Here is a 26,538-nt window from a genome sequence, read left to right as displayed (position 1 = left end):
GAAACGTCAGCCTCTCTGCTCCTATGATGCTGCTTGGCCTGCTGTGTGCATCCAGCCCTGCACCTTGTTGTCTCCATTCTAAGGGGAATACTGATAGGAGCCAAATAACCTAGACTCTGTAATAGAATCAAACACAAAGCCAATTATCAGTACCTATGGTACAAAGGTCTTGCAGAGAGTGGTGAGGCTGTGGAATTTTCAGCCACAGAACGCAATTGAGGCCAAAATATTGAATGTTTTCAAGAAGGTGTTTGATATAGTTATTAGGGTTAATGGGATCAAGGGAATAGGGAGAAAACTGCAACAGCGTACTGAATTAGACAATCAGCTATGATCACGATGAATGATGGAGCAGGTGCGAAGGCCTACTCGTGCTCCTAATTTCGATGCTTCTATCTACATGTCATGACTTCAGGGGTTATTGGTCTCTTATCAAAGGAAGGATTTACTTGCACCGGACATTCCCTCATATGAGCAGAGATTGAGATATTGTAATTTGATTTCAAGGCATTTAGGAAAATGAGACATTATCTCGTTGAAACTTATAAAATTCCCAAGGAGCTTGAAAGAGTAGATTTTGGGAAGAAGTCTCCCCTGTCTTGAGCTAGTGTTGAGGCTTCAAAATAATGGGTAATTCATTAACTGCTAAGATAATGAGAACTTTCTTCAAAGGTTGTGAATCTACTCTATTCCAGAGGGATGGAGATCCTTAGTCACTGAGACCATTCAAGACAGACATTGGAGTTTTGGACATTAATAGAAGCAAGGGATGTAGGCATTGTGCACAGTTGCAGAGCTGAAGTACAAAATCAGCTGTAATCTTATTAAATAACAAAACAAGTACAAAATTCTTAAGGCTGCACTTCTTTCTGTGGGTTTCTCGGGATATGTGCGAACCTGCAAGGCAGGACCCTAGATAGCTCAGAGCAACAGAGGGATCTTCGGGTGCTTGTCCACAGATCCCTGAAGGTGTTTGGACAGGTTAACAGGTTAGCTTGCCTTTATCAGTTGAGGCACAAATTACAAGAACAGGGAGGGTATGTTGAGCTGCACAAAACTTTGATTATTTTATAGAATTTTTTTTCATAGAATCCCTACAGTGTGGAAACGGGCCCTTCGGCCCAACAAGTCCACACCAACTCTCAGAGCATCCCACCCAGACCCATCCCCCTATAACCCACCTAATCTACACATCCCTGAACACTACAGGCAATTTAGCATGGCCAATCCATCTCGCCTGCACATCTTTGGACTGTGTGAGGAAACCGGAGACCCGGAGAAAACCCACGCAGACTCGGGGAGAATGTGCAAACTCCACACAGACAGTTGCCTGAGAGGGTGGAATTGAACCCAGGTCCCTGGTGCTGTGAGGCAGCACTGCTAACCACCGAGCTACCATGCCGCCCCTTTGTCACAGCTGAAGTACTATGTGCAATTCTGGTCACCTCACGAGAGGAAGAATGTGATTTGCACTAAAGGGGGTGCAGAGGAGATCGGACTTCTCTTCAAAGATGCTGCCAGACCTGCTGAGATTTTCCAGCAATTTCTGTTTTTGTTTCTGATTTCCAGCATCAGCAGTTCTTTCGGGTTGCATTTGCATTCACAAGAACGTTGCCTGAGGTGGAGCATTTCAGCTAGGAAGAAAGGTTGGATAGGTTCAGCTTGTTTTCTTTAGAGCAGAGAAAGTGGAGGTGGGGTACCTGATTGAAGTTTATAAAGATTATGACAGGCATGGATGGAGTGGATAGAAAGTAACTGTGCCCTCTGGTGGGAATCTGGAATGCGCTGTTTGGGAGGGTAGTCATGGCAGGTAACCCCACAAATGTTATTTGGATGAACATTTGAAGTGTCATAACATTCAAGACCATGGGCTTTGTGCGGCTAAGTTGTACGAGTGTAGGCAGTAGTGTATATTTGGTGGTACAGACTCAAGGGGCTGAAAGGCCTCTTCTAAACTGTATGATTCTATGATTCTAACTCATTTCAACCAGAAGAACACACCTGTAAATTAAGCAATTACAAATGCTTCATTGATTCTGTTAGTTACAGCTTCCTTCCAGGCACTTTTATGACCTCAGTCTGGTATAGTTCACCATTGCATATTGCTCTTAAATACAGGTCAGGAAAGGTGTCTATAATTATTCCATTTTGCTGTATTTCAATAAACAAAGTCTTACTGCTTACAAAGTCATCGGACGAGAGGGAGGACGAAGTGTGGGCACAAAAAGGGGTGGAATAGGATGGTGAGTAATCAGAGAAAAGCAACTAAAAGTTGAAACATCAAATAAAGTCAATCTACATGTGTCTTTCCTCAAACTTATCCAAAGTTTCTCAATGTTGAGACTTCTGCCTATTTCCTTTGTAAGGTAGAGGTTTACAGCCATTACCATAATTGGACAATGAAGAATTACATGCATTACAAATGTAGAGATCTATATAGTTAAGTTTATGCTAATGTTACAGAACTCTATTCACAAAGGTGTCAAACAATCCAATTTATCAATATACAACAGTGTCCATCTCTGTATCACCTACCTACTACTGCTATAAAGTGCTCTAAGAAGATAAAATTGAGCAACAAATGGTTGTAGTGACTCCCCTGAAGCCTCAGATGTTTGAGGTGAACATTATCTCAGTAAAACAGATGATCTGAGAGGAAACAGCTAGTGATAGCTTTCTCTTGCACTATCACAGAAAGATAGATCTATATGATGTCATTATGGAAGTAGGCCCATTGCAGTCTCTAAAGATATGATAGCATAACTGGCCATTCCTTGCAGATCACTGTCGCTGGACAGGACAGCTGGTGGGTAAGAGGTTGAATGTTAAAGGCAGTCGAATGGGATGTGTGTGGGACGGGCAGGGTGCATGCAAACAGCTTTGTCTTAGATACTATTGTATGCTTCTTGCAGTAATTCAAACAGGTGATTGTATTCCATCACACTCCAGACTTGGGCCTGGTAGATAGGCAGTGAAAGTCAGGAGGTAAGCTACATACTGCAGAATTCCCAGTTTCTAACCTTCTCTTGTAGTTACTGTATGTATATGGATGGTCTAGGTAGGTTTACGGTCAACGATAACACATAGGGTATTGATCATGTAGATGCAGTGATAGTAATTCTATTGGAGGTAGCAAGAACTACAGATGCTGGAGTCAGAGTCCATACAGTGTGGAGCTGGAGGAACACAGCAGGTCAGGCAGCATCAGAGGAGCAGGAAAGTCAATGTTTCGGGCCTGGACCCTTCATCAGGACTGGGGAGAGGAAGGGGAGCTGGGGAGTAAATAGAGAGAGGAGGGATGGGGTTGGGGGAAGGTAGGTGGGATGGCGATAGGTTGGATGCAGGTAGGGGTAGTGGAGATTGGTCAGTGGTAAGAGTGGGGCAGATAGGTGGGGAAGAAGATGGACAGATAGTGTCAGATCAAGGAGATGAGATGAGATGGCGGGTTGGATATGGGATGAGGCTGGGGTGGGGAGATTTTGAAAATGGCGAATTCCATGTTTAGGTCATCAGGCTGTAGGCTCCTGAGGTGGAATATGAGGTGCTGCTCCTCCAGTTTGCGTGTGGTGTCACTGTGGCACTGGAGGAGGCCCAGGATGGACATGTCACCCCGGGAGTGGAAGTGGGAGTGGGAGGGGGAGTTGAAATGGCTGGCAACCAGAAGGTGTTGTTGGTTACAGTGTATAGAGCTCCACCAATCGGTCACTAAGTATGTGTTTGGACTCACTGATGTAGAGGAGGCCACATCGGGAGCAACAGATACAGTAGATCAGGTTAGAGGATGTACCCCTGTCGGATATGGAAAGTTTGTCTTCGCCCTCGGATGGAGGTGAGAGGGGATGTTTAGGGGCAGGTGTAGCACCTCCTGCGGTTGCAGGGAAAGGTGCTGGGTATGGTGGGATTGGTGGGGAGTGTGGAACGGACAAGGGAGTCACTGAGAAAGCGGTCCCCATGAAAGGGATATAGGGGTTGGGAGGGAAATATCTCTTTGGTGTTGAGGTCAGATTGCAGTGGCGGAAGTGGCAGAGGATGGTATGCTGGATGTGGATGTGGAGGTTGGTAGGATGATATGTGTGTGGACCAGGGGGACTCTGTCTTTATTTTTGTTGTGGGGAGGGGGTTTGAGGGCAGAAGTGTGGGAAATGCAAGAGATGCGGTCGAGGGCATTTTGGATCAACGGAGGGGGGGATGTTGCGGTTCTTGAAGTAAGAGGACATCTGGGAGTGGAATACTCCATCTTGGGAACAGATGCGGTGGAGGTGAAGGAATTCAGAGTAAGAGATTCGCCACCTTCAATCCGACCCCACCACCAAAGAGGTATTGACATCATTGACAACACACAGGTCAGCAGTGTGGTCTGGTCCCTGCTTTGCTGGATGATTGCCGCTCCAGAAACATTTAAGAAGCTTGACACCACCCAGGGAAAAGCAGGCCATTTGACTGGCATCACGTCCATAAAGATCCACCCGCTCCATCAAATCTCTGTAGTGGCAGTGTGTACCATCTGTAAGTTGCACTGCAGTAATTCACCGAGACAGGATGTCCAAACCCATGACCACTGCCAGCTGAAGGACAACAGATACATGGGAACACCACCACCTGCAAGTTCCCCTCCAAGCCACCCACCATCCTGACTGGAAAATATATCAACATTCCTTCAGTGTAGGTCAAGATCCTGGAATTCCATCCCTAATGGCACTGTGCGTTTATTTGCACTAGATAGACTGCAGTGGTTCAAGAAGGCAACTAAGAATGGCCAATTAATGCTGGCCCAGCCAGCAACACATACATCCAACAATCAAATAAAAAAATTCCCTGGCTGAGTTGGGCAGATGATTATGAGACCCTGGGAGGAAACTTCAGATCTACAGGCTTAGATGTAGTTCAAAAGCATGCTGACAGTTAGAATTCTGTTTTTAGAAATAGTGATTGACATCCATAATAATCATGAAGTGCTGTGGGAGCAGTAACTAATGAATGATGACAGTTCAATGGACCAAATGTTCCTTTCTCCTCTGCATCCTATTACTGATCTACGTCCAGAGAGACAATGTATCCAAGATTTTAATTATAATTATTCAAACCCACAACGGCTTACAACCATCCAATTTATATAGTCTTGGTGAAAATTTCTATTTTTGTATTGTGGTTACTTTGATACTTTAATATTAATTACTGCAAGGAAATAAAATTACTGTACTTTTGTCTTTAACTTTCACTTCTCTCGTAACAATACAAATTTATTAGGCATTAAGTATGAAGGTGGAAGAAAATAAGACGAGCATCTGCAATTTACTTCTACATGAATTCACATTTCATTAAATCTTGAAAGTTGCCGACCCATCTAAAGACTTATTTCTAGCATGCAGTCTTGTGGTCAGGCCACACAAGTTAAATAATAACTGATTGCTTTCCAATATTCTTACCTCTTTCTGATGATACTTAATTGCCAACTTTAACCTGGAAAGATCATTAGCAGTCTGCACTTCCAGAATGCTGTTATCATCCCTATAATTAAGTATTATTTCTAATTCCCGAGAGCTCCTTGTCTGGTCCAATAAATCTTTTGCAAACGTTTCACACTGATGTGATAATTCCTCATATTCCGATTTAAATTCATTTTCCACTTTACTTAGTTCCTGAAGCTCCCAGCCCAAATGAAATGCAGTAAGAAAGGGGTCTTCACTTGACAAAGCAATTAAAGATGGACTTGCTAAGGCTTTGTATATGTTCAATCTTGATCGAGAATGACGTAGACTGTCAACATCTGAACTGGAAACACACTCAACACAGTTGCAACGAACTTCATGAGGCTGTGGTATAGAGACTCCCCTCTGCACAAGAAGCTTTATGATCTCATAATTGTTGGTGTGTGCTGCAAGAATTATAGGTGTAATATCTGGCGTAAATTCTGAAAATTGTTTATCCAGTAGTATTGGTGGAACCTGTGGAACAAAACAGGAAATGCATCATTGTGAACAGAACATTCTTGGATCAGTTTTTCTCTCATTGTATCAGTGCAACTGGAGCAGAAATTGGCTGAACCAATGCCAACTGTTGTGGATTTTTAAATTTCAGGTAGATTCTCCCAAAAACCACATATACTGGCCCAGATCTTCCAATATGGGGAGAGGCTTTCAACATAAATCACATCATTGATGCATTTTGGGTTCCTAATAAAGTCCCAAAGTATGCATATCCATTGTATTTATGCAGGAATTTTAAACTTCCAACTCCTAGTTTTATCTTGCCTAGGCTGCTCTGTGTTGTGGGGTGAGATGGAACCATGCAGATCTGGGCTGTTTTCCCTGGATGTGCCAGCTCAGGAACAGTGTAAAAGCACTCCAGAACCCATAGCAACATTCTGTACTCCTACCTACGTCCTCCTCGCAACGATGTTCACACCCTTCCCTGTGCGCATTCTCTCTACTCCACTGGGTGGTGTCAGCGGGATGGGTTGAGCATTTTTGACTTTGGGGGAAAGCACAAGGTAGCAACAACATCGTTAGGGTGAGGATTGGGCGTGAACACTGCCCATGATGAAGGGAGTGTGTTAGCATTGATCAGTGGGTGAGACTATGCAGATTCAGAGGGTAACAGCTTCATTTAGAACAATGCAAGTCAAACAGCTAAAGATAGACATGAAGGGATGCAGGTTTACTTCACGACAAGAAAAAGGGTCATAGCTACACGGTAATTATATCCATTTGCCTCCTGATGGTGTCTATCCCTACACTCCTGCTGCACTGACATCAGAAAACTCCATGTAAAATGGTAAGTGGGTTGATTAAATGGCAGTCAGCATTGGATACATTCTCTTTAGAACTAACTAGAAGATCTGAGCCAATAATTGTGAATTCTTCAAACTTTCATACTAGCTCAAAGTTAATCCCCCAGTAATTGGTTTGGATTTTTTTTTAAAAGAGTTTTCCCTTAACAAAGATTTGTTCATTTTCTTAGAAAATGACGAACAAAATTATGTGAAATTATAGATGTTTCAAGACAGTTTTATCAAAGAATTTTAATTATTTCAAGTTGAGTCACTCTGGAGGAGAACTGGACAGCCTTATTGGAAATGCTTAGTTATTGTGATAAACACATTTTCAGTGACATTACTAACTGCACAGATTACCTTCCTTAAATACATCAAGGTAATGAAAGAAACTATCAAACTGTTATGTTATACTGCTTGATCTGATTACATGGTTCATGCAGGATTTTAAAACAGTGACTTTACTGATGAATTTTAGCAGAAATTTACATGGTAACCAAACCAGTGAAAATTACAGATCACAATGTTCCATCATACAATGAGATCATGGTTGATCTGTATCTTAATTCCATTTACATGCACTCAGTTGACTGAGCATTCAGAACTTTTAGGGAGAAAATTCCACCGGCCTTTCTGTGAAAAAGCACCTCCTGATTTCACCTCTGATTGACTAAATTTAATATCTGGATGTTCAGTAAATCTTCTCTCACATATTGTAGATGACTGCATGGATGTTTCCTCTCCATTTCACCTGGTGCCACTTACCTACACATTCTTTCAATATAATTAATTGTCTCACAGATGAAAAGACATTCTGTTCATGCAAGTCATCAGCCACTTCAAGTGGGAGACCCAGTGAGACCATTTGGTTATCCTCTGAATGAGGCAATTAAACTAAACTGGTTATAATCCCTGACAGCTATAAATTCCCATAAAGAATTCAATCTAGAGCCTTTTATGACTTGAATTATAATCTCCAACATAGCAGCTTATGCTACAATAGCTCACCATCTGGTCCATTGTGCATGCCTCGATACTATAAATGAGCTATGAACTTATTTCTATTCCTATTCCCTTACCACCTAACATGCTATAAATTTTTATTAAGCATTGATTCATTTTCCCTACAATAGATTCTGTTTCTGATAATATTTCCATATTGTAGCTAATCCACTTCAAAAAAAAAAAAGTCCCTACCTTTTCCTTCCTCCTCTTTGTGGCAATCTCATGCCTTCTAGATCACAGCACACTGACCAGTTTTATTTCCTATTCACCTTACCAAAAACTTTGATAACTTTACAGATCTTGGTCAGATTTTATTTTCATTCTGTCCATTCCAGGAAAAAAAAAGTGTCTCAGTCTTTTAGAAACAAATCAAAATATGCTGGAAATACTCAGCAGACTGGGCGGTATCTGGGAGAAAATAGCTAACGTTTTCAACTAGAGATCTCTCATCAGAGAAGTATCAGCATCCCGAAATGTTTGCACCAACCTTATCGGACAAGTGAAAATTAGGACATAAAGCAGAAGAACCATGCTCAAAGGAAAAGGGTTCGACTCAGATCTTGCTAAATTTAATGGCAGTAACTCATTACCATTTTGGAAATCTATTTCCTAGTTGCATGTATTTTTAGCAGCCATACCTGTAACATGGAGCCACAGCCAAAGGTGGAGATCAGGAATTTCTAGGAGACATCAACACGGGGCTGAACAGATTATCGAGGATGCCAATTATGCGGGGGAGCAAAGATTGGGTGGTGGGAGAGGGAGTGTCACATCAATGTGGGGGGCTTGGAGAGTTTGGGGTACATCAATGAGGGGCTAGAGAGATTCAGGATGATGACCATAGAGATTAGTGAAAGAGGTGTGAAGATTGTGGGAAACTGCCAGAGGACATGATGACCACTAAAAGGCCTAAGGGGGATTTGGGTCAAAGTTAAAGTTCTGGATGCTGCAGTGCCAAAAGAAAAACTTTAGTTATAGAACATAGCAAACAGAATGGTTCCGTGGGTGGAGGAGTTGGATGAAAGAGAGTGGTCAGTCATATGTATATAGGATAAATTCTCACTGGGAAATAAATGACTCAGAAGTGATTTGACAGCTGTTTAAAGTTTCTATAGGAAATAGATAAAATCTGCAATGACAAGCTATTTCAACTTGTCCAGAGCCTTAAAACCAGAGGACCTAGCCTGAAGGGTAGTAAGTTCAAAACAAATCTGCAGAGACAATGGTCCAGAATTGGCTAGCAAAATAATGGCAAGTTAAAAAGGTTCATGCCATTAATAATGTTCAAAAAATCCAAAACTTGGCTAAGATATGATAAGGCATGAGATGTAAGCCACAAAAACGCTGCTCATTCTCAACTTCCTGAGTTTCAAGAAATTGTTGATTTGCACCATAATTGCAGAGAAATATAGTCACCACAGAAAGACAGGAGTTCCATTTTCTGATATAAGAATCCTTTTGAGACAAAATCTATTCCATTGAAATGCCACTCAACCTCAGAGGTCACGAAAGGGAACAACTGAAACCATAGAGTGTCACTCCAGCAAGTTTCTAAAGGTTTCTTTTCAATGTATTTCTTTCTGTATCTTTATTGTCTCAATTCAATTGTTTTTCTTTCTCTGTACCTTCCTGCCATATTTATTCTTACTTCAATCCATTCTATTACCATCTCCATCATTCATTCTCTATTCTTATATTTAATTGGTTAAGAGAATAAAATATTAATGTCATAAACTAACACTGTCCCAGATACATCATTGATCACACTTCAAACAATCTGCAGCACAACATGAAATAGAACTAAAAAGTGAGGGGGAAACAAGTCTAATTCATGGCACTCTTCATGAGATTTCTGCTACAGCAATCCTGGACCATTAAGACAGAGAAAGCAATAAACCAATGGAGGAAACTCCATTAGGAGGCGATATTGTATTGATTCATTCAAATGCATGTAGATTTAATTCTGAAAATTATATTTTGTGGTACAGTACATGAGTAGTTACTGTGTCACATGTCAAGTCTGGTATGCTTGGAGGAGAAAGATGGAACAGATGATTTTGACTTTTGGGTTCCCAAAACATTCCAGAATTGGAGGTTTTCCTCACCTCATCAATATGTCTGTCGTAGACTAATTACTAGAGATTGTCTGCCGTAATTATTCAATAACTCCATTATTGTCAATATCATAAGACTACCCAGGAAGTAGATGGCAATGTCGATGGAGCTTTAATTTTATTGAGCAATTTCTATCTTCCTAAGATCCTAAATGCGCAAAACAAGCAGTCTGAAGACATTTAGCAGTTTTATTTTGGACAGATAATGAGAAAGCCGTTCTTCATGGCCAAATGTATATAATTGCTTACCTCGGTTACTGAAAACTAATTCTACCCAAATTTCTTCCATGTCTGCTCTTTCTATTTTTATATTCTTTAAATACACTGCAGCTATACGTATACAGGCCTAAATGAATTCGAACTTTAACTCAGGTCCAAAATAATAACCTACTAAAATAATTAATCATAAAGTAATTGATTCTTTATTTATTGGACCATGAATGTCAATCAAATTATACATTGAGTGTAGTTACCAAAAGACTTATTGACTCCTTTGCTTGATTTATTGCTGCATTTATCTGTGTAATGGGTCAGATCTCAAACATACTCTACTATCTATTCAAGCCATTCTTTTGTACAATATTAAGGCAGCAGAATAATTTAGGCAATGCATTTTCTAGAATTTTCAAAATTCTGAACATCTTAACTGCACTTTATAATGAGGAACCTCTAGATTAAAAACAATATGCTGTTGGATAAAGGTTGGCCTGTAACATTCAATTAAGATATACCATACATGCTGTAATTATTAATTTGTAGACAACTTACTTGCTTTTCTCCACTGGGTTTCTTATGATTTAATAGTAGTTCAACAGCTCCAACAACCTCCTTCCTGATGGCATGGAGAAGAGCATCTCCTACATACACATTGAAACTCAGCAGAAGTTCAATAATTTCCAAGTTCTCATTCTCAATGCCTATGAGAAGTGCAGTTCGTCCCAGAGGGTCAATACAGTTGATGTTGATTTTAAAATAAATCTCAGCTTCTTCAAGAGCTTGTTTGACACTTGCATAATCACCTTTCTCAACAGCATTCAGGTAAGCCTTTTCTGCAGGACACAGTTCAGATTCTGCTCTCACAATTCGGAGAGAAATTCGGTCTCTGTACGGTGCATTGTCACTTCTTTTGTAGTACAGCTGAGCCATAGTTCATGCCATTTCAAAGCCTTGTCTCTTAAAGAAAGGAAAGCATAAAAATAATTTTAATAGACTGACTGGTGTAATCTCTACAATAATAGTTGCAATTCTTTTCAGAATAAAATCAGAACAAAATAACTCCAATGTTAGATCTCAGATATCTGGAATAATGAAAGTGATGTAATAGTAGGAGATTTTAACTTTCCAAACATAGACTGGGACTATCATAGTGTTAAGGGCTTGGATAGAGAGGAATTCGTTAAGTGTGTACAAGAAAATTTCCTTATTCAGCATGTCGATGAATCTGTTAGAGAAGGCACAAAACTTGACCTTCTCTTGGGAAATAATTCAGGGTAAGTGACTGAAGTGGGGGAGCGCTTTGGGGCAGTGATTATAATTCTATTAGTTTTATTTCTATTATTAATTTCTATTAGTTATGGAAAAGGATAGACCTAATCTAAAAGTTAAGGTTCTAAACTAGAGTAAGGCCAATTTTGATGGTGTTAGGCAAGAACTTTCAAACATTGATTGGGACAGGCTACTCGCGGGTAAAAGAGTGGTTGGAAAGTGAAAGGCCTTTAAAAATAAGATAGTGAGAGTCCAGAGGCAGTATGTTCCTGTTAATGTAAAGGGCAAGGCTGGTAGATGTAGCAAATGCTGGATGACGAGAGAAATTCAGTGTCTGATCAAGAAAAAGAAGGAGGCTTATATCAGGGATAGACAGCTGGGGTCGAGTGAATCCCGAGAGGAGTATAACGGCTGTAGGAGTATACTCAAGAGAGAAATCAGAAGGGCAAAAAGGGGACATGAGATAGCTTTGGCAAATATAGTTAAGGAGAATCCGAAAGAGATTCTATAAATACATTAGGACCAAAGAGTAACTAAAGGAGAGAATAGGTCCTCTTAAAGATTAGCAAGGCCATCTATGCGTGGAACTACAGGAGATATTAAACAAGTACTTTGAGTCTGTATTTACTGTGGAGAAGGATATGGAAGCTAGAGAATTTGGAGAAATAAACAGTGAGATCTTGAAAAGTGTTCATATTACAGAGGAGGAGGTGCTGTACGTCTTAAAATGTGTTAAGGTGGATAAATTCTGGGACCTCATCAGGCATATCCCAGAACTTTTTTGGAAGCTAGGGAAGTGACTGCCGGGGTCTTGCTGAAATATTTCTATCATTGATAGCCACGGGTGAGGTGCCGGAAGAGGGTGGCTAATGTGGCGCTATTATTTAAGCAAAGTGGTAAGGAAAAGCCAGGGAACTACAGACCAGTGAGGCTGACATCTGTTTTGTGCAAGTTGTTGGCGGGGATTCTGAGGGACAGGATCTACATATATTTGGAAAAGCAGGGACTAATTAGGGATTGTCAACATGGCTTTGAGAGTGGGAAATCATGTTTCACTAACTTGATTGAATTAGTTGAATAAGTGACAAAGACTCATGAAGGCAGAGTAGTGGATGTTGTCTATATGGACTTTAGCAAGGTGTTAAACAAGGGTCCACACAGTAGGCTGGTTAGCAAGGTTAGATCACATGGAATCCAGGGGGAGCTGACCATTTAGATACAAAATTGGCTTGAAGGTAGGAGACAGAGGGTGGTGATGGAAGGTTATTTTTGAGACTGGAGGCCTGTGACCAGCGGTGCGTCACAAGGATTGGTGCTAGGTCCACTGCTTTTTGTCATTTGTATAAATCATTTGGATGTGAACATAAGAAGTATAGTTAGTAAGTTTGCAAATGACACTAAAATTGGTGATGTATCTCAGAGTATAACAGGACCTTGATCAGATGGGCTAAGGAGTGGCAGATGGAGTTTAAATGTAGATAAATGTGAGATGTTGCATTTTGGTAAGGCAAATCAGGGTAGGACTTATACACTTTGGGCCCTGGGGAGTGTTGCCAAACAAAGAGACCTTGAGGGCAGGTTCATAATTCTTTGAAAGTGGAGTCACAGGTAGAAAGGATAGTGAAGGTGGTGTTTGGTACACTTGCCTTTATTGGTCAGTCCATTGAATATAGGAGTTGGGATGTCATGTTGCAGCTGTACAGGACATTGGTTGGGCTACTTTTAAAATATTGCATTTGATTCCGGTTTCCCTGCTATGGGAAAGATGTTGTTAAAATTAAAAAGATTTACAAAGACGTTGCTGGGATTGGAGGTGGGGGGGCATGGTGTTGAGCTATAGGAAGAGGCTGATAGGCTGGGGCTATTTTCCCTGGAACACCAAAAGCTGAGGGATGACCTTATAGAGGTTTATAAAATCATGAGGGGCATAGATAGGGTGAATAGGCAAGGTCTTTTTCTCAGGGTAGGGGAATCCAAAACTAGGCATAGGTTGAATGTGAGAGGGAAAAGATATAAAAAGGAACTAAGCGGCAAGTTTTTCATGCAGAGGGTGGTGCAAGTATGGAATGAGCTGCCAGGGGAAGTAGTGGAGGTGGGTACAATTACAACATTTAAAAGGCATCTGGATGGGTACATGAATGGGAAGGGTTTCGGGGGACATGGGGCAAATGGGACTAGATCAGGTTAAGGTATCTGGTTGGCGCTAACAAGTTGCACCAAAGAGTTTGTTTCCATTGTGTATAACTCTATAACTCTTATTTTGCTGGATTAGGTCAGGACTGTTCAACATTCAGGACAGGAACATCTGTATAAAAGGGTTGCAGCAGCAGAAGCTTCTAATTCAACTTTGATCACCTGAACAACTACCAGACAATAACATAAGATGCCTAATGGCTTCTCAAAGATGGCCATGGTAAATCAAAGCACTGTTGGCAATTTGCATCCATTATCACTACTAAAGCCTGCAATCACCTCTGAAATATTTGTACTTTTGAGAATAAAACAACTGTATGCCAGAGAAACTCACTTATACAAAGGCAATGTCCAAACACAAATGCAATTTCTAAATAAATGTCAACTGAACTCTCAATGACACTTCATCATAGAAACCTCTGTTTGTGTTTAGAGGAACATTATTTAAAGGAAAACTGTACTAGGAGAAACCTACCGTCAAGGGTGCATGCACTTAACAGGAAATTAACATGTTTTGAATTATTCTCTGAATTACTGTGTTTTGATGAAACAAAACAGGATTTTTTAAAAAGAATGACTACAGCCTGAAAACTGCAACAGATAGCTTGCAACTGCATTGGTAATCCAATGAACAGCCAATTCCTTTTAAGATTTTGTTACATTCCCTCCACTCTATCACCCTCTATCTCCCCTTCAAATGCATCCCAAATAATCTTTGGCCGCTCCAGTATATTCCTGAGGCAGAGACCACCTCAGAATGATATTTTTGTGTGCTGCATCTGAAGGAGGGAGGGGGGGATTTCTTTCATATTTTTAATTCAGTGGGAATTAAGTCATTTCTTTAATTACCACTTTTACTTAATTTTACTCAAGGTACTGTTTACTCCCAAATTAGGGATTTGTCTTGGATAATTTATTTACTTTGATGTTATGAGGAAAGGAATTAAGACATAGAAAAGAATGTGTTGGAGGTTGCCAAAGTTAAGTATCACTGCAGGTATATTTTCTGCTTATCTAGATATTCACTTACAATATTGGGAGAATGGACAAGGAGAAGTTGAAAAACAGAACTTGCATTTATATAGCACCCTTCACAACTTCAGCATATTGCCAACACTTTTCAACTAACAATATACTTTTGAAGTGGAGTTAATATTGTAATGTAGAAGACCCAAAAGCCAATTTGCATAAGACAAGGTCCTAAAGGATAACAATGGGATAATGGTATTGGTCAAAGGACAATTATTGACGATAGAGAGAATTTCCCCGTTCTCCATATAGTGGCCTGGAATCCATCACAGCTACCTGAGAGAACAAACATAACCTCGGTTTTAATGTCTCACCTTGTTTAGCCTCTTATTCTGGAATCACCTTTGTGAAAGTTTCTGCCTTTAAATTTCCCTCTCCTCCTTGAACAACTTTCTCAAAACTCATTTCTGACCAAAGATCTTGACACCCCTTGCTATGTCACATTATGATGCTCCACATTCTATTTCTTACATTTCATGAAGAACTTTGGAATGCTTATGTTGCAAGCACTATATACTTGCATGTTGTTGAGGTAAACCTATACTTAATTTTTGAAAGCAAGAAGGACAGTGGGGTCAGGTGAACAGACAGGGCTCAAATGACTTTACTTAGTAATGACAATTATTATCATGTTTCTCTGGCTGCCAGTTGCCCCTCCCACATCATCCCCTTCATGTCCAATATCCTCTTACTCAGAGGCCAAGATGCTTTCCTTCCACACCTTAGTCTTCAACATCAATCTACTCAGCTTCCTGAGGCAGCAAACCCTTCTTCGTTGTGATTCTAATTAACACAAGCCAGATTAAACAAAAAAACCAAAAGAACTGCAGATGCAGGAAATACGAAACAAAAACGAGTGATGAGTGGAGAAAAAATAGAATGGGCTATCACCTGAATCTTTGAGTGACAAATTATCCTAGCATTGCTCCTTGTAGCATTTCAACATGATAGTTCATACTTTATTTTGCTGGATCTACTGGGAAAGCCAGGAACAGTGTAGCCTGTTGAATCAGTCAATTTCCTGATGCAGTGGTTACCTGCTGTGTCACTAGTGTGGCAAAGCTCATACTATACTACCATGGAGGGATAGAACTGCAATGAAACTTATGGAAGTGGTGATTTTGACTCTTCCTGACAATACTATCTATCTAACAGAAATGGACTGCAGCTATTCTGCAATGGATATACCCTCCAAAAGCCTCTAGGGAGAAGCACAGCCTTTTAAAACATTTTCATTCAGGAAAATTAGAGTAAGAAATACCTTTGATGGTGTACAAACTGACAATAGCACCTGTATCTGCTTGTAGGGAAAAAATGTCTACTACAATGGAGGAGACTTTTTGGACCCTGACACTGGAGACTGGGAGGCAGACAGCAGGAGTTATTATCCCAGAAGTAGCCTCCTAATTACATGCCTTCACACTCACTAGTTATTAAGGATGGCATCTCAGCTTCTGGTATCCCCAGTTGGGGGAATAAGCAGTGTTAAAGGTGCAGCTCTTTACTAACAAGGATCTTCCTCATCGAATGCAGTATTAAGTTTTGATAGTTCCCAGACTGCCAAAGGGCCACATCCTTGGAGAACTGGCATCCTCTACAATACAAAAGCCACTTTGCCGCTTACAAGCCCTCCCACCTAAAGGGGCCTGGAGAATGTACATTGCTTACTGGCTTCCATTCAGCACATAGTTGATATGCTTCCTAGGCCACCCTTTGGAACCCTCCCAAGTGGTGAAATTTATGAAAGGGAGTTGCTCTGCTAGCTTCACAGTCTCATACCCCTACCTTATAGTCCACCACTTGCTTCTACATCTTAATCATCCTTCTTTGTATTTGACAAGGAAGAAGAAATGCCAATTGGAAAAATTAATGATCCCCCATCCAAAGCTATAGAATCAAAGAATCCCTCCAGTGTGGAAACAGGCCATTTGGCTCCCAAGTCCACACTGACTCTCGAAGCGCATCCCAGCCAGACTCTCCCCCTTATGCTATCCCTGTAACCCTGCATTTCCCATGGCTAATCCACTCAACTTACACATCCCTGGACACTATGGGCAATTTAACATGGCCAATCCATCTACCCTGCACACCTTTGGATTGGGAGAGGAAACCCACACAGACATGGGAAGAACATGCAAACTCCACAAAGGCAGTCACTCAAGGGTGGAATTGAATCCAGGTCCCTGGTGCTGCGAGACAGCAGTGGTAACCACTGAGCTACCACGTCGCCCCAAATATATTATTTGCTTTGTTAAATTTGAATGGCAACAAAATCAGAACGTCTAATATATTCCACTGATCTATGCATGAAGGTAGCAATGTCAATTGTAGCTATTTACTCATCAACCTGTTATTATACACCTCTGGAGCAGATGGGACTTGAACCCAGGCCTCATGGTTCAAGGGTAGAGATACTACAACTGCACTATAACAGCCCTTTACAATGTCAGTTATATATCAATTGTGATTAATTATCAGCAGGTGGAGGATTTTCATGGGGGTTTGACTTGAGCAGATGTAAAGAAACAGTACTGAAACTGAGGTACTGTCGCGTTAAGTGGCGGATGCCTCCAATATTTCACACTGTGATTAAATGTTATATTGACGTAAAACTGGTTTATCCTTCACTTGCTTGAATATAACAAACACACAATAGCAACAGCACTTAAGGCTGCAAGACTCACCCTCACCCTGTCATGAAATTCAAACTGTTGACAATATTAAGCATGCATCAGTAAACCCATTACTGTTTGCCAAAAAATCTGATCTCAAAAACATGGCTTTCATAGAAGTATATACGGTAGCTTAGATTGCTTGTTTCGTGGTAGCTTTTATTTCAGCATCGGAACCAAGAGGGTGCTGTGATGGCCAGCGAGAGTCAAGCTGTCAGTGTTGATCTGATTTTGAATGGGAAATTGCGATGTCTTTCACTGGCACTGCAGCCTGGTATGCTGATCAGTCAACCCAGAGATGGGTGGGAGAATCTGCTGGTTAACTCCTTCCTTCCTCTGAAGCTCACAAAGCTTTGCTCTCAGGATGTGAAAGATACAGTAAGCCATGATGAATCTTGAAATAAAAATTGCTTAATCACCCTAAAAGGCTGATCATTGACACAGTGTGAGGCAGGATGAGTTGGAGCCTGCTGCACAAGTGGGTGTGGGTGAAGATCAGAATTAAGAGTCACAAGATAGCATTCATTGTCCAGTGGTCATCCTCTGGTTTCTGATTCGCTCATGTTCCTGTGCTCGTGGTATAGGAAACGATGCCAAGATACTGCATATCAACCAGAAAGACTTGCTGAGCATTTCCAGCATTTCTAGTATCTTCCTTTTGTCTCAGTGATAAATTTAGCCTGAGTGATCTTATTGCACGTTCCATTTACTGGCTTGCAATTCATTAAGTATTAAACTACAATACCAAGAACTAGCTATAATTATACTATAAAGCTCCATATAACTGTGTGTGTTTTTTTTTAAACCAGTCATTCTTACTGAAAGAAAATTACTTCAGTATTAAAGACCAATGAAAATTGATATGGAACAAAATTAGAAAGCTGCAGCTTTATACCAATATCATTTATCAATTCTAAAGATCTGCAGCTGTAAATACTGACAAATGGTACAGCTCATTGTGCTGGTAAAAAATATTCCCAAGTTTCAATATTAATTTTAAAATTCCACATTGATTTAGCAGCATGAACTCAGTATATTATTTACAGAAATTGCAATGTCACAGTGTTTATAAATTATCACAAATTTGCTGTAGCTACAGTCATATATTTATAAAATACAGATATTGGTTAAACTGGGGCAGTTTAATTTTCATTTTCAAGAATCTTCAAGAAGCTGTAGCTTAGTTTTCTGAAGTCATCGATAGCCACAGGTGAGTTGCTGGAAGACTGGAGTTTAGCTAACATTGTGCCACTATTTAAGAAAGGTGGTAAAGGAAAAAGCAGGTAACTATAGACCGATGAGCCTGACATCAGTGGTGGGCAAGTTGTTGGAGGGAATCCTGAGGGACAGGATTTACATGTAGTTGGAAAGGTAAGGACTTATTAGGCATAATCAACATGGCTTTGTGCATGGGAAATCACGGCTCATTAAACTGATGGAGTTTTGTGAAGAAGTAACGATGAGGATTGATGAGGGCAGAGTGGTGGATGTGATCTATATGGACTTCAGTAAGGCGTTCAACAAGGTTCCGCATGGTAGACTGGTTAGCAAGGTTAGAGAACACTGAATAAAGGGAGAACTATCTATTTGGATACATAACTGGTTCAAAGGTAGAAAACAGAGGGTGGTGGTGAAGGGTTGCTTTTCAGACTGGAGGCCTGTGACCAGTGGTGTGCCACAAGGATCAATGCTGGGTTCATTGCTTTTTGTCATTTATATAAATAGTTTGGATATGAACATAAGTGATACGGTTAAAAAGTTTGCAGATGACACTAAAATTGGGGGTGTGGTGGACTGCGAAGAAGATTACCTCAGAGTACAACGGGATCCTGATCAGATGGGTCAATGGGCCGAGGAGTGGCAGATGGAGTTTAATTTAGATAAATGTGAGGTGCTGCATTTTAGAAAGGCAAATCAGGGCAGGACTATACACTTAATGGTAAGGTCCTGGGGAGTGTTGCTGAACAAAGAGACCTTGAGTGCAGGTTCATAGTTCCTTGAAAGTGGAGTCGCAGGTAGAAAAGGATAGTGAAGATGGTGTTTGGTATGCTTGCCTTTATTAGTCAGTGCACTGAGTATAGGAGTTGGAAGGTCATGTCGCGGCTGTACAGGACATTGGTTCGGCCACTTTTAGAATACTGCCAGTGCTGAAACTGATAATTTTACCATTCTAGTTGTAACATCCACCATTTCCATGCTACCAGCCACCAAGGCTATGCCTTCCTTACCATATTCCTCCATTGGAGGAATGGGTAGCTTTAATTTTATTCGCTGAAATACTGGAGAGATAGGGTCCTGCTTATGGAGTTGAAAGTGGCAGAGACTACATTTAAGCAACTTAATTAGGTCAATGAGCCTCCTAACTTGCGGCCAATTTTGCAAACTTCTAGCATAATAGCATGGTGATGGGAACATTTCAGATGGTACCCATACCTTTCTATATTGTTTTACAAGCATTCTCACATGACTGCCTGTCACCAAGGGGCCTCGAAAATTCTAGCTATTGTGTTCAACATATCATACATAAAGGAATCTGCATCCAGACATGGAAAATGGTGAAAGTCTGTTAAACTTTTTCCATGTTGATGAACAGTAAATCCTAGAAAATTTACCTAACAAGAGGAATAAAAACAAGAACTGCAATTAAATTCAGACTCTTAATAGCTACAAAAATTGGTCTTATAATGACACTTCTGAAATTTCTTTAATCCACCTTGTTTGCCACTGCTCATATATCATGCCTTAAACCTCCTTGCACGGAGACATCCCATGCTGAACTCCTTGACTTGCCTGTGTAATATCTGACAGCAGCATTAACCTCTTTTACAACCTTTCATTCCATCAATAACAGCTTCTCTTAACACCCATCAGCCATTTGATGTTCACACTGCTGCTTCTTCACACAGTATGCAACATCCAGCAACAATATAATCCTGCCAAAGCTACAGCACCTTTACAAGAAATACTGCTTTGCTCAAGGATTCCTATTTCATTTTTGCACTAATTTTGAGTTTCAGATAATTGTTTATAACATAAAAAACCTCACAGAAAATTACTTGCAATTGTATAGCTAAATATCTCAATGGAATTCTCTACAATGCTCGATTGATGATAGATTTGTACACAAATGAAATATAGCAGAATCTCACTTGGATCAAGGTCTATGCTGATCATCTCAATGTCGAAAACCCAACTGTGTCAGTGGCAACAGATTTTTTGGCTGACAGCTCTCAGGGGTGGGATGTCTTCCCTTCTGGAGAAGCCCTGGAATTAAGTGTCCCCTTTGTAGCTGCAAGTCCCAACAGCAAGCTTCCTAGTGCTAACTGAGGACATAATTCTGAGATCCCTGGCAATCGGGTTGGCTGGGGTGCTGATAGCTTTGATGATGGTTTTCGGGCCTCATGCCCTCATTAAATTCAGAATGCTATTGCTGTCTCTGATGGACTCAAATGACCAACTAAGTCAATGCAAGGAGACTGGCCTTGACCTGGTAGCAGTACCAGAAGCGACTCAATGATATTATTCAGGTAGCCATGGTCAGCAGATGTACCTTCAAGGACCATCTCATACCAACAGCACCACCAATCAATGCACCCTAACTCTATTACTACTCCCAAGCAGTCAGGGTTCAGGAATTACATTCAGATACTTCACCTCACCAACAAATACATTCCAATGATGCTACCTGCTCTTTCTATACATTCTTGCTATACACTCTGCCCATATATTCAGTCATGGCAGGCATATCATCAAATATAATGCAACAATCCCAATAAATGAGAATGGCAGAACAAGGTGGCATGAAATAAAAAGGAGTACAGCAGAAGTGACAGGAACAAACAGACCTTAGATCTTGAGCTTATGGAGGAGATGGTATTCTACAATATGCAAATGGCTGCAACAGAATCTGGACTCTCTGATAATCACAGATTGTTATTATCCCTTCTCAACTTTATTCTCAACCAGATACTTGGCATGAAGTGAAAACTGAAGACCTGTGACTGTAGACCTTTTGTAATATAACCTTTCAGATTTTCTAATTTGAGAGTTCAAAATAATCTTCCTTGCCAACCTCAACAGCCTCAAGAGGGCAAGAGAGCAATATCACACCAATAATGAAGAAGCCTCATCATTTGATCCGACACCGCTGCCAGCTGAGATACTGGCATTGCCATAACTTCAGAGGACAGTAAAGTTGAGACTATCATATGGAATTAATGGGCTGCAGCACGACCATGGAAAAGGACAATTTTTGTGCCAAAGGGTAGGTTTGCAAATAACCTCTATTGTACAGGACTCAGATGAAGACTGCAATGGGATGGCATAGAATGGAGACAATTCTGAAGAAAGTGCAAACCAAGATGCTTGTTGTTTATTCAGACCTGCCAACCTCCAGCTACTGTCAAGGAGCATGGGGCACGCTAATTTGACTGTGGCATAGGCCGTCATGCAGAAAGTGGAATCCATCCTTTTCATTAAGCAAGAGTGGCTTCTTGCCAACATTCAGCTGCAATGCCCCTGTCTTGGCTTCCGTTGTTCAGAATCAGTGGGTAGGATTATCCCCAAAGTTTAGGAACAAGTGTCTCAAGCCCATCCTTACCAAGAGGGAGACTAGGTGAGTTATTTTACTAGAGGTAGCCTCACAATGACTACCTTGCAGTTTGCTATCCTATTAAGGATGGTGGGTCGGCTTTTAGTACTGATTGCCTAATCATAGGGTCATAGCCTTGCCACACAAGCACTCTAAAACGATCCCTAGTTGGGACATTATATATACAGATTGGATGCCCAGTACATGAAGTGCACAGCTCATTCACATGTTGATTCCTCCACTTTATTACCAGTGCTGAAACTGGTCATAATTTTACCATTCTAGTTGTAACATCCACCATTTCCAGGCTACCAGTCACCAAGGCTATGCCTTCCTTACCATATTCCTCCTTTGGAGCTTTCCTACCACCTGCATCTGCACCGGCACTGGAATCTAAATTTTCAGCAAATTTTAGCAATTAATGTTTTATTAATGTTAGTTAAAATGAATGACTGAACATTCATAAGCATTGAAGTGGGATAAAAGTGAATAAAAATTAATTCACCATGCAAGATATAAATGTCAAAAGCACTATGCCCATTTATTAGTTACAGATCAATAAACTAATCGTTTAATTCTCAAAAAGGTTAGTAGGCCAGAAGTCACTTATGCTCTGAATTCCAAATAATGGCTTAAATGAGGACTAGCTCCTAGTTACTAGTGGCAATTAAAAATAAATCATTCATGGCAATTGGGCATCACTGGTTCTTGCCCATCTCTGTTTGTCTTCAAGAATCCTTTAAGGAACATGTAATTTTCAGTGGGGCAATTACTTCAAGATGGGATGGAGTGCAACATTCCGCATAGTGGTGAAAAAAACAGAATCCACAGCAGCAAGACTATTTGGCATATGAGAAAGGGAAGAAAGTGAATGCAATGTTACGTATCTGCTACACTTAAGATGAAGACCGGGGAAGCTGTTTGACTTGTTATGGATAAACAATGAAGTTCACGTTGAATTTCCCTATTACAGAAAGTAGCAACAGACACAGACCTCAGCATAAATAATTTAACACCGACATTTCAACAAAAGCTTATTTTTTAATGCTCTACATGAAATTCTGTCAATAAATATTAAACAGATTATGTGCTGATAATTATTTTGAAAATGATATTGTGGGCAGTCCTGTAAACATGGGATGTTTTTGGTAATTTTGGACTAGTAGCCTAGATGTAAATGGTTAAATATAGTGCTAGTCCAGAGTCCTCAACATACAATCTGGATTGATATTTTGATAAAGTACAGAAGCAAGTCAGACAAGATAATAAGCCCAATCCATTTCTCAGGCTGATGTAGAGCTTCTGCAGCACACTTTGAAAAAGAGTAGAGGAGTTTCCCTAGTATCCTGATCAACATTCATCCCTCAAACATGACTTGAAAATACAAATTACCTGGTCATTTACTTCACTGCTGTTTTTGCAACTTTGCTGTGCCATGATGATCTACAATAATGATAGCATCTACACTTCAAAAAGTACTTCATTGACTCCGAATTATTTTGGGACATTCCTGAAGTTATGAAAGAACATGCTTATATAAAGTGCCAATTTTCTTGCTTCCTTAAAATGTTCCCTTACAATTAATGCATCTTAATTGCGTCAGCTTGTTCTTGTTGCACAAATTAAAAATATGGAACAGTGTGTCAAGTGATCAAACATTTTTCAAGTGACCTTCTTTTCTATGACATTCTGCCTTACCAATAGGACAAGGATTTTGACCTACTTCACAACAAGCTAACTATGCTTCTGGCACTTTGTTGACTGTAAAGCTCTTTGGAATCTCAGGAGGCCATTAAATGTGTTGTAGAAATGTAAGAACTGGGTCTCAGCAAGTATGACAATAATCAAAGCAGACAAACCACGAACACAACAAAAACAGAAGTTGCTGGAAAAGCTCAGCAGGTCTGGCAACATCTGTGAAGAAAAAAAACATCAGAGCTAACATTTTGGGTCCAGTGACCCTTCCTCCGTTCTGCACACAGCAAACCGCATACCTGCATAATACATGTTCACGCATGCAGTCACAAAGTGCATGCTGACCTGCGCACTCCAGTTTATCACATCGTTTCCTGACATTCCTCAAAACAACATACATCCCTGTTGTATGTACTTAGTCTAGAAAGTCACATGTAACCGGCATTGACCTCTACAGACGGAAGGGCATTGTCTAGGACCATAATCCTGTCAGGGGAGGACCACTGAGATTCTGAAAATGGAACTAGTTGAGAAACAAGCTCTGAACACAATAATCTGGCCTGTACCGTGATTGTATTGAAACTGGCTGCAAAATGGATGACCCCAGGCAGTGTTCCATTTTGCTTCAACATTTCAACTGGCACTGGGAAAGGAAATGTTGCAGCCATTGCCTCTTACCATGAGTTTCACCTGTGCCTTGCTTCCTTTGTTCTGTTTTAATCATTTCAGCATGATTTACAGCTCTGATCATTCAGCTCTCTCTCCATCAATAGTTGAGTTTTTCTTTTTACAGCCCTTCAACACTCAATCTCAGGTCCACTATTGATACCACATTAAAAGCTCACAAGATGTTGGTCTGGTCTGTACCATGACTTTATTAAAACTGTCTTCAAGGTGGACGGCCCCAATTAGAGCCTAATGGTAGAGGTCATATGACTATGAGAAGTCAGAGAGCAAAGGTGTTGCATTTTATCACAAACTTCTTCATCCAAAAAAAAAAAATCTGTCTTGACACTTCCATTTTTATTTACCCGTTATCCACTGATCATACAACTGTTATCAAGTACTGGCAGTACACTATTCTCATCAATCTCAGCACGTGCATTGTATATAGCCATTATATCATGCTAGTCTTCTCTTGGTATATGTATATGTTGTCATTGTCTGGGTGATGTTCCTTTCCTGGGGATTGTTATTCCTGTAATATTTGTTGTTCCTGCAATACGTATTGTTGTTGCACATCCATTGTTGGGTACTGTGGACCTCTAATGATGATGGGTGATTGGTGGGCTGTGCAAACGGCAAGTTAGCCTCTTCCTGCAGCTTCTCTAGTTGAATACATGAGCCTGTGGTTATGACAGTAAATTAGGTCATTCACATTCATCCCATTCGATCAAAGTGAAACACTGCTTTATGCAGATCTCAGGTTACCACTTGGGCTGGCTTTGTTTGAGCACTGAAGGCTTGTTCTTGGACTGGTTCTCCAAAGCTCAATTCTGGCAATGCTGTCAAAATGAAATTAGGCTTTTTGCCATTTCACCTTGATTTTGTCACAACTGACTGGTCCTACTGCTGGCATCAGTTGCTTTATTGCTGTTAGAAAAGTAGTCAGTGTGCAGTGTGACATCAGTCTTGTGTTGAACTTCATTCCATGCTTTCAGCAGGTGTTTTTCTCCACTTGCCTTTTATACATCTGTGTTGGATTTGTTTACTTTCTTCCATGTCATTCTTTTCATTTGAAAAGAGTTAGTGGAGAGATAATGTATGGTGTTGAATTTCCCAATCATTTATGAAGAGGCTGAATTATTCACATGTAACCTGAACAGCACTGTTGCTTAGCACAATGTCAGGAATGCCATAATGGCTAAAGTGTGCTTTCAGGCATTCTACAATTTCACCAATAGGCTAGTAGTTTATGGTGACAAGATAATTGGTTTCTGCGAGAGTGAAGAGGTTTACCCCCAGCTTTATCCATGATCTGTCCGAGATTCCACATATCGTCAGTGGCTTGCTACTCATTACAAGCATTGCACTGACTGACATGGCCCTTTGTTTCACTGCAAATGTTTGTCCTCTATAGCACATCTTTTACCTTCCTTAGACTTGACTAAATTCCTTGGGGACTTGCATCTTCTCCTCTCAATTCATAAGCGATTGCTTGATTTCCTTTGTACATCTCTGGTTGTTTAACAGTTATCTTTCATAAATTATATTTACTTCAGGTTCAAAGTGTGCATTGAAGGTTTTCAAAATTTCTGTCATCTGCCTTTTTCCAATCTTCAGAGGTTTACCATGGAACACACATTGAAACAGTTTCTCCCTACCAGTGATAAGATTGTAGCTATGCTTAGTCACTCTGGCCTGTTAAGCTGATTTATCACAATATTGTGATTTTTCCATTACATATTGGAAAGTGCCAGTTCTACTTCATATCTGAAATGTGAAATATTGCAGCCATTGAATCTTACACTCAAGAAGGAAGTAGGGAGAATACAGGGCAAATGAAGATAAAGGATGGAACCAACAATCTAGCAAACCGTGGATATCAAGGGATATACAGGATTGGATAAAAAGGAAAGGGAGGCTTGTGGCAGATACCAAGGGCTCAAAACAGAAGTACACTAGATGCAAGAAGACACTTAAAAAAGGAAATTAGGAGGAAAAAGGGACATTAAAAATAATGGCATGTGAAATAAAGGAAAATCCTAAGTTATTTTACAACTACATTAAGAGTAAAAGGAGAACTAGGGAAAGATTAAGTCCCATTTAGAGCCACTGTGGTTAGCTGTGCCGGGAGCCAGTGGGCATAGGTAAGGTTCTAAATGAATACTTTGTGTCAGTGTTCACTAGTGAAAGGGTCACTGTGTGTGTAGAAATCAGGAAGAAGGATTGCAATATACTTAAATAAATTAGTGCAGTCAGTGACGAGGTTTCAAATGGTCGAGCAGAGTTTAAAGCAGATAAATCTCCAGGGCCGGATGA

General features: G+C 40.4%; 2 protein-coding genes across 2 annotated transcripts in view; both read right to left on the bottom strand.

Annotated features, from left to right (window-relative positions):
* LOC109912753 (short transient receptor potential channel 4-like) overlaps positions 1–5,526 on the bottom strand; it is a 53,488-nt gene extending 47,962 nt beyond the window's left edge. The window contains exon 1 of the mRNA XM_048598313.1: positions 5,427–5,526. The gene's annotated coding sequence lies outside the window, so the exon portion shown is untranslated. The remainder of the gene's footprint in view (positions 1–5,426) is intronic.
* The window catches only part of LOC109932900 (short transient receptor potential channel 4-like), a 51,264-nt gene continuing 29,777 nt past the window's right edge, over positions 5,052–26,538 (bottom strand). Inside the window, exons 2-3 of the mRNA XM_020531977.2 lie at positions 10,660–11,064; positions 5,052–5,945 (exon numbers count right to left, since the gene is read on the bottom strand). Coding sequence (XP_020387566.2) covers positions 5,319–5,945; positions 10,660–11,037 — 1,005 coding nt within the window. The 5' untranslated portion in view covers positions 11,038–11,064 and the 3' untranslated portion in view covers positions 5,052–5,318. The remainder of the gene's footprint in view (positions 5,946–10,659; positions 11,065–26,538) is intronic.

The sequence above is a fragment of the Rhincodon typus genome, chromosome 6 (assembly GCF_021869965.1).
Source record: "Rhincodon typus isolate 14 chromosome 6, sRhiTyp1.1, whole genome shotgun sequence".
In the NCBI taxonomy this organism is placed as follows: Eukaryota; Metazoa; Chordata; class Chondrichthyes; order Orectolobiformes; family Rhincodontidae; genus Rhincodon; species Rhincodon typus.
This window is presented reverse-complemented; position numbering and strand designations above follow the sequence as displayed.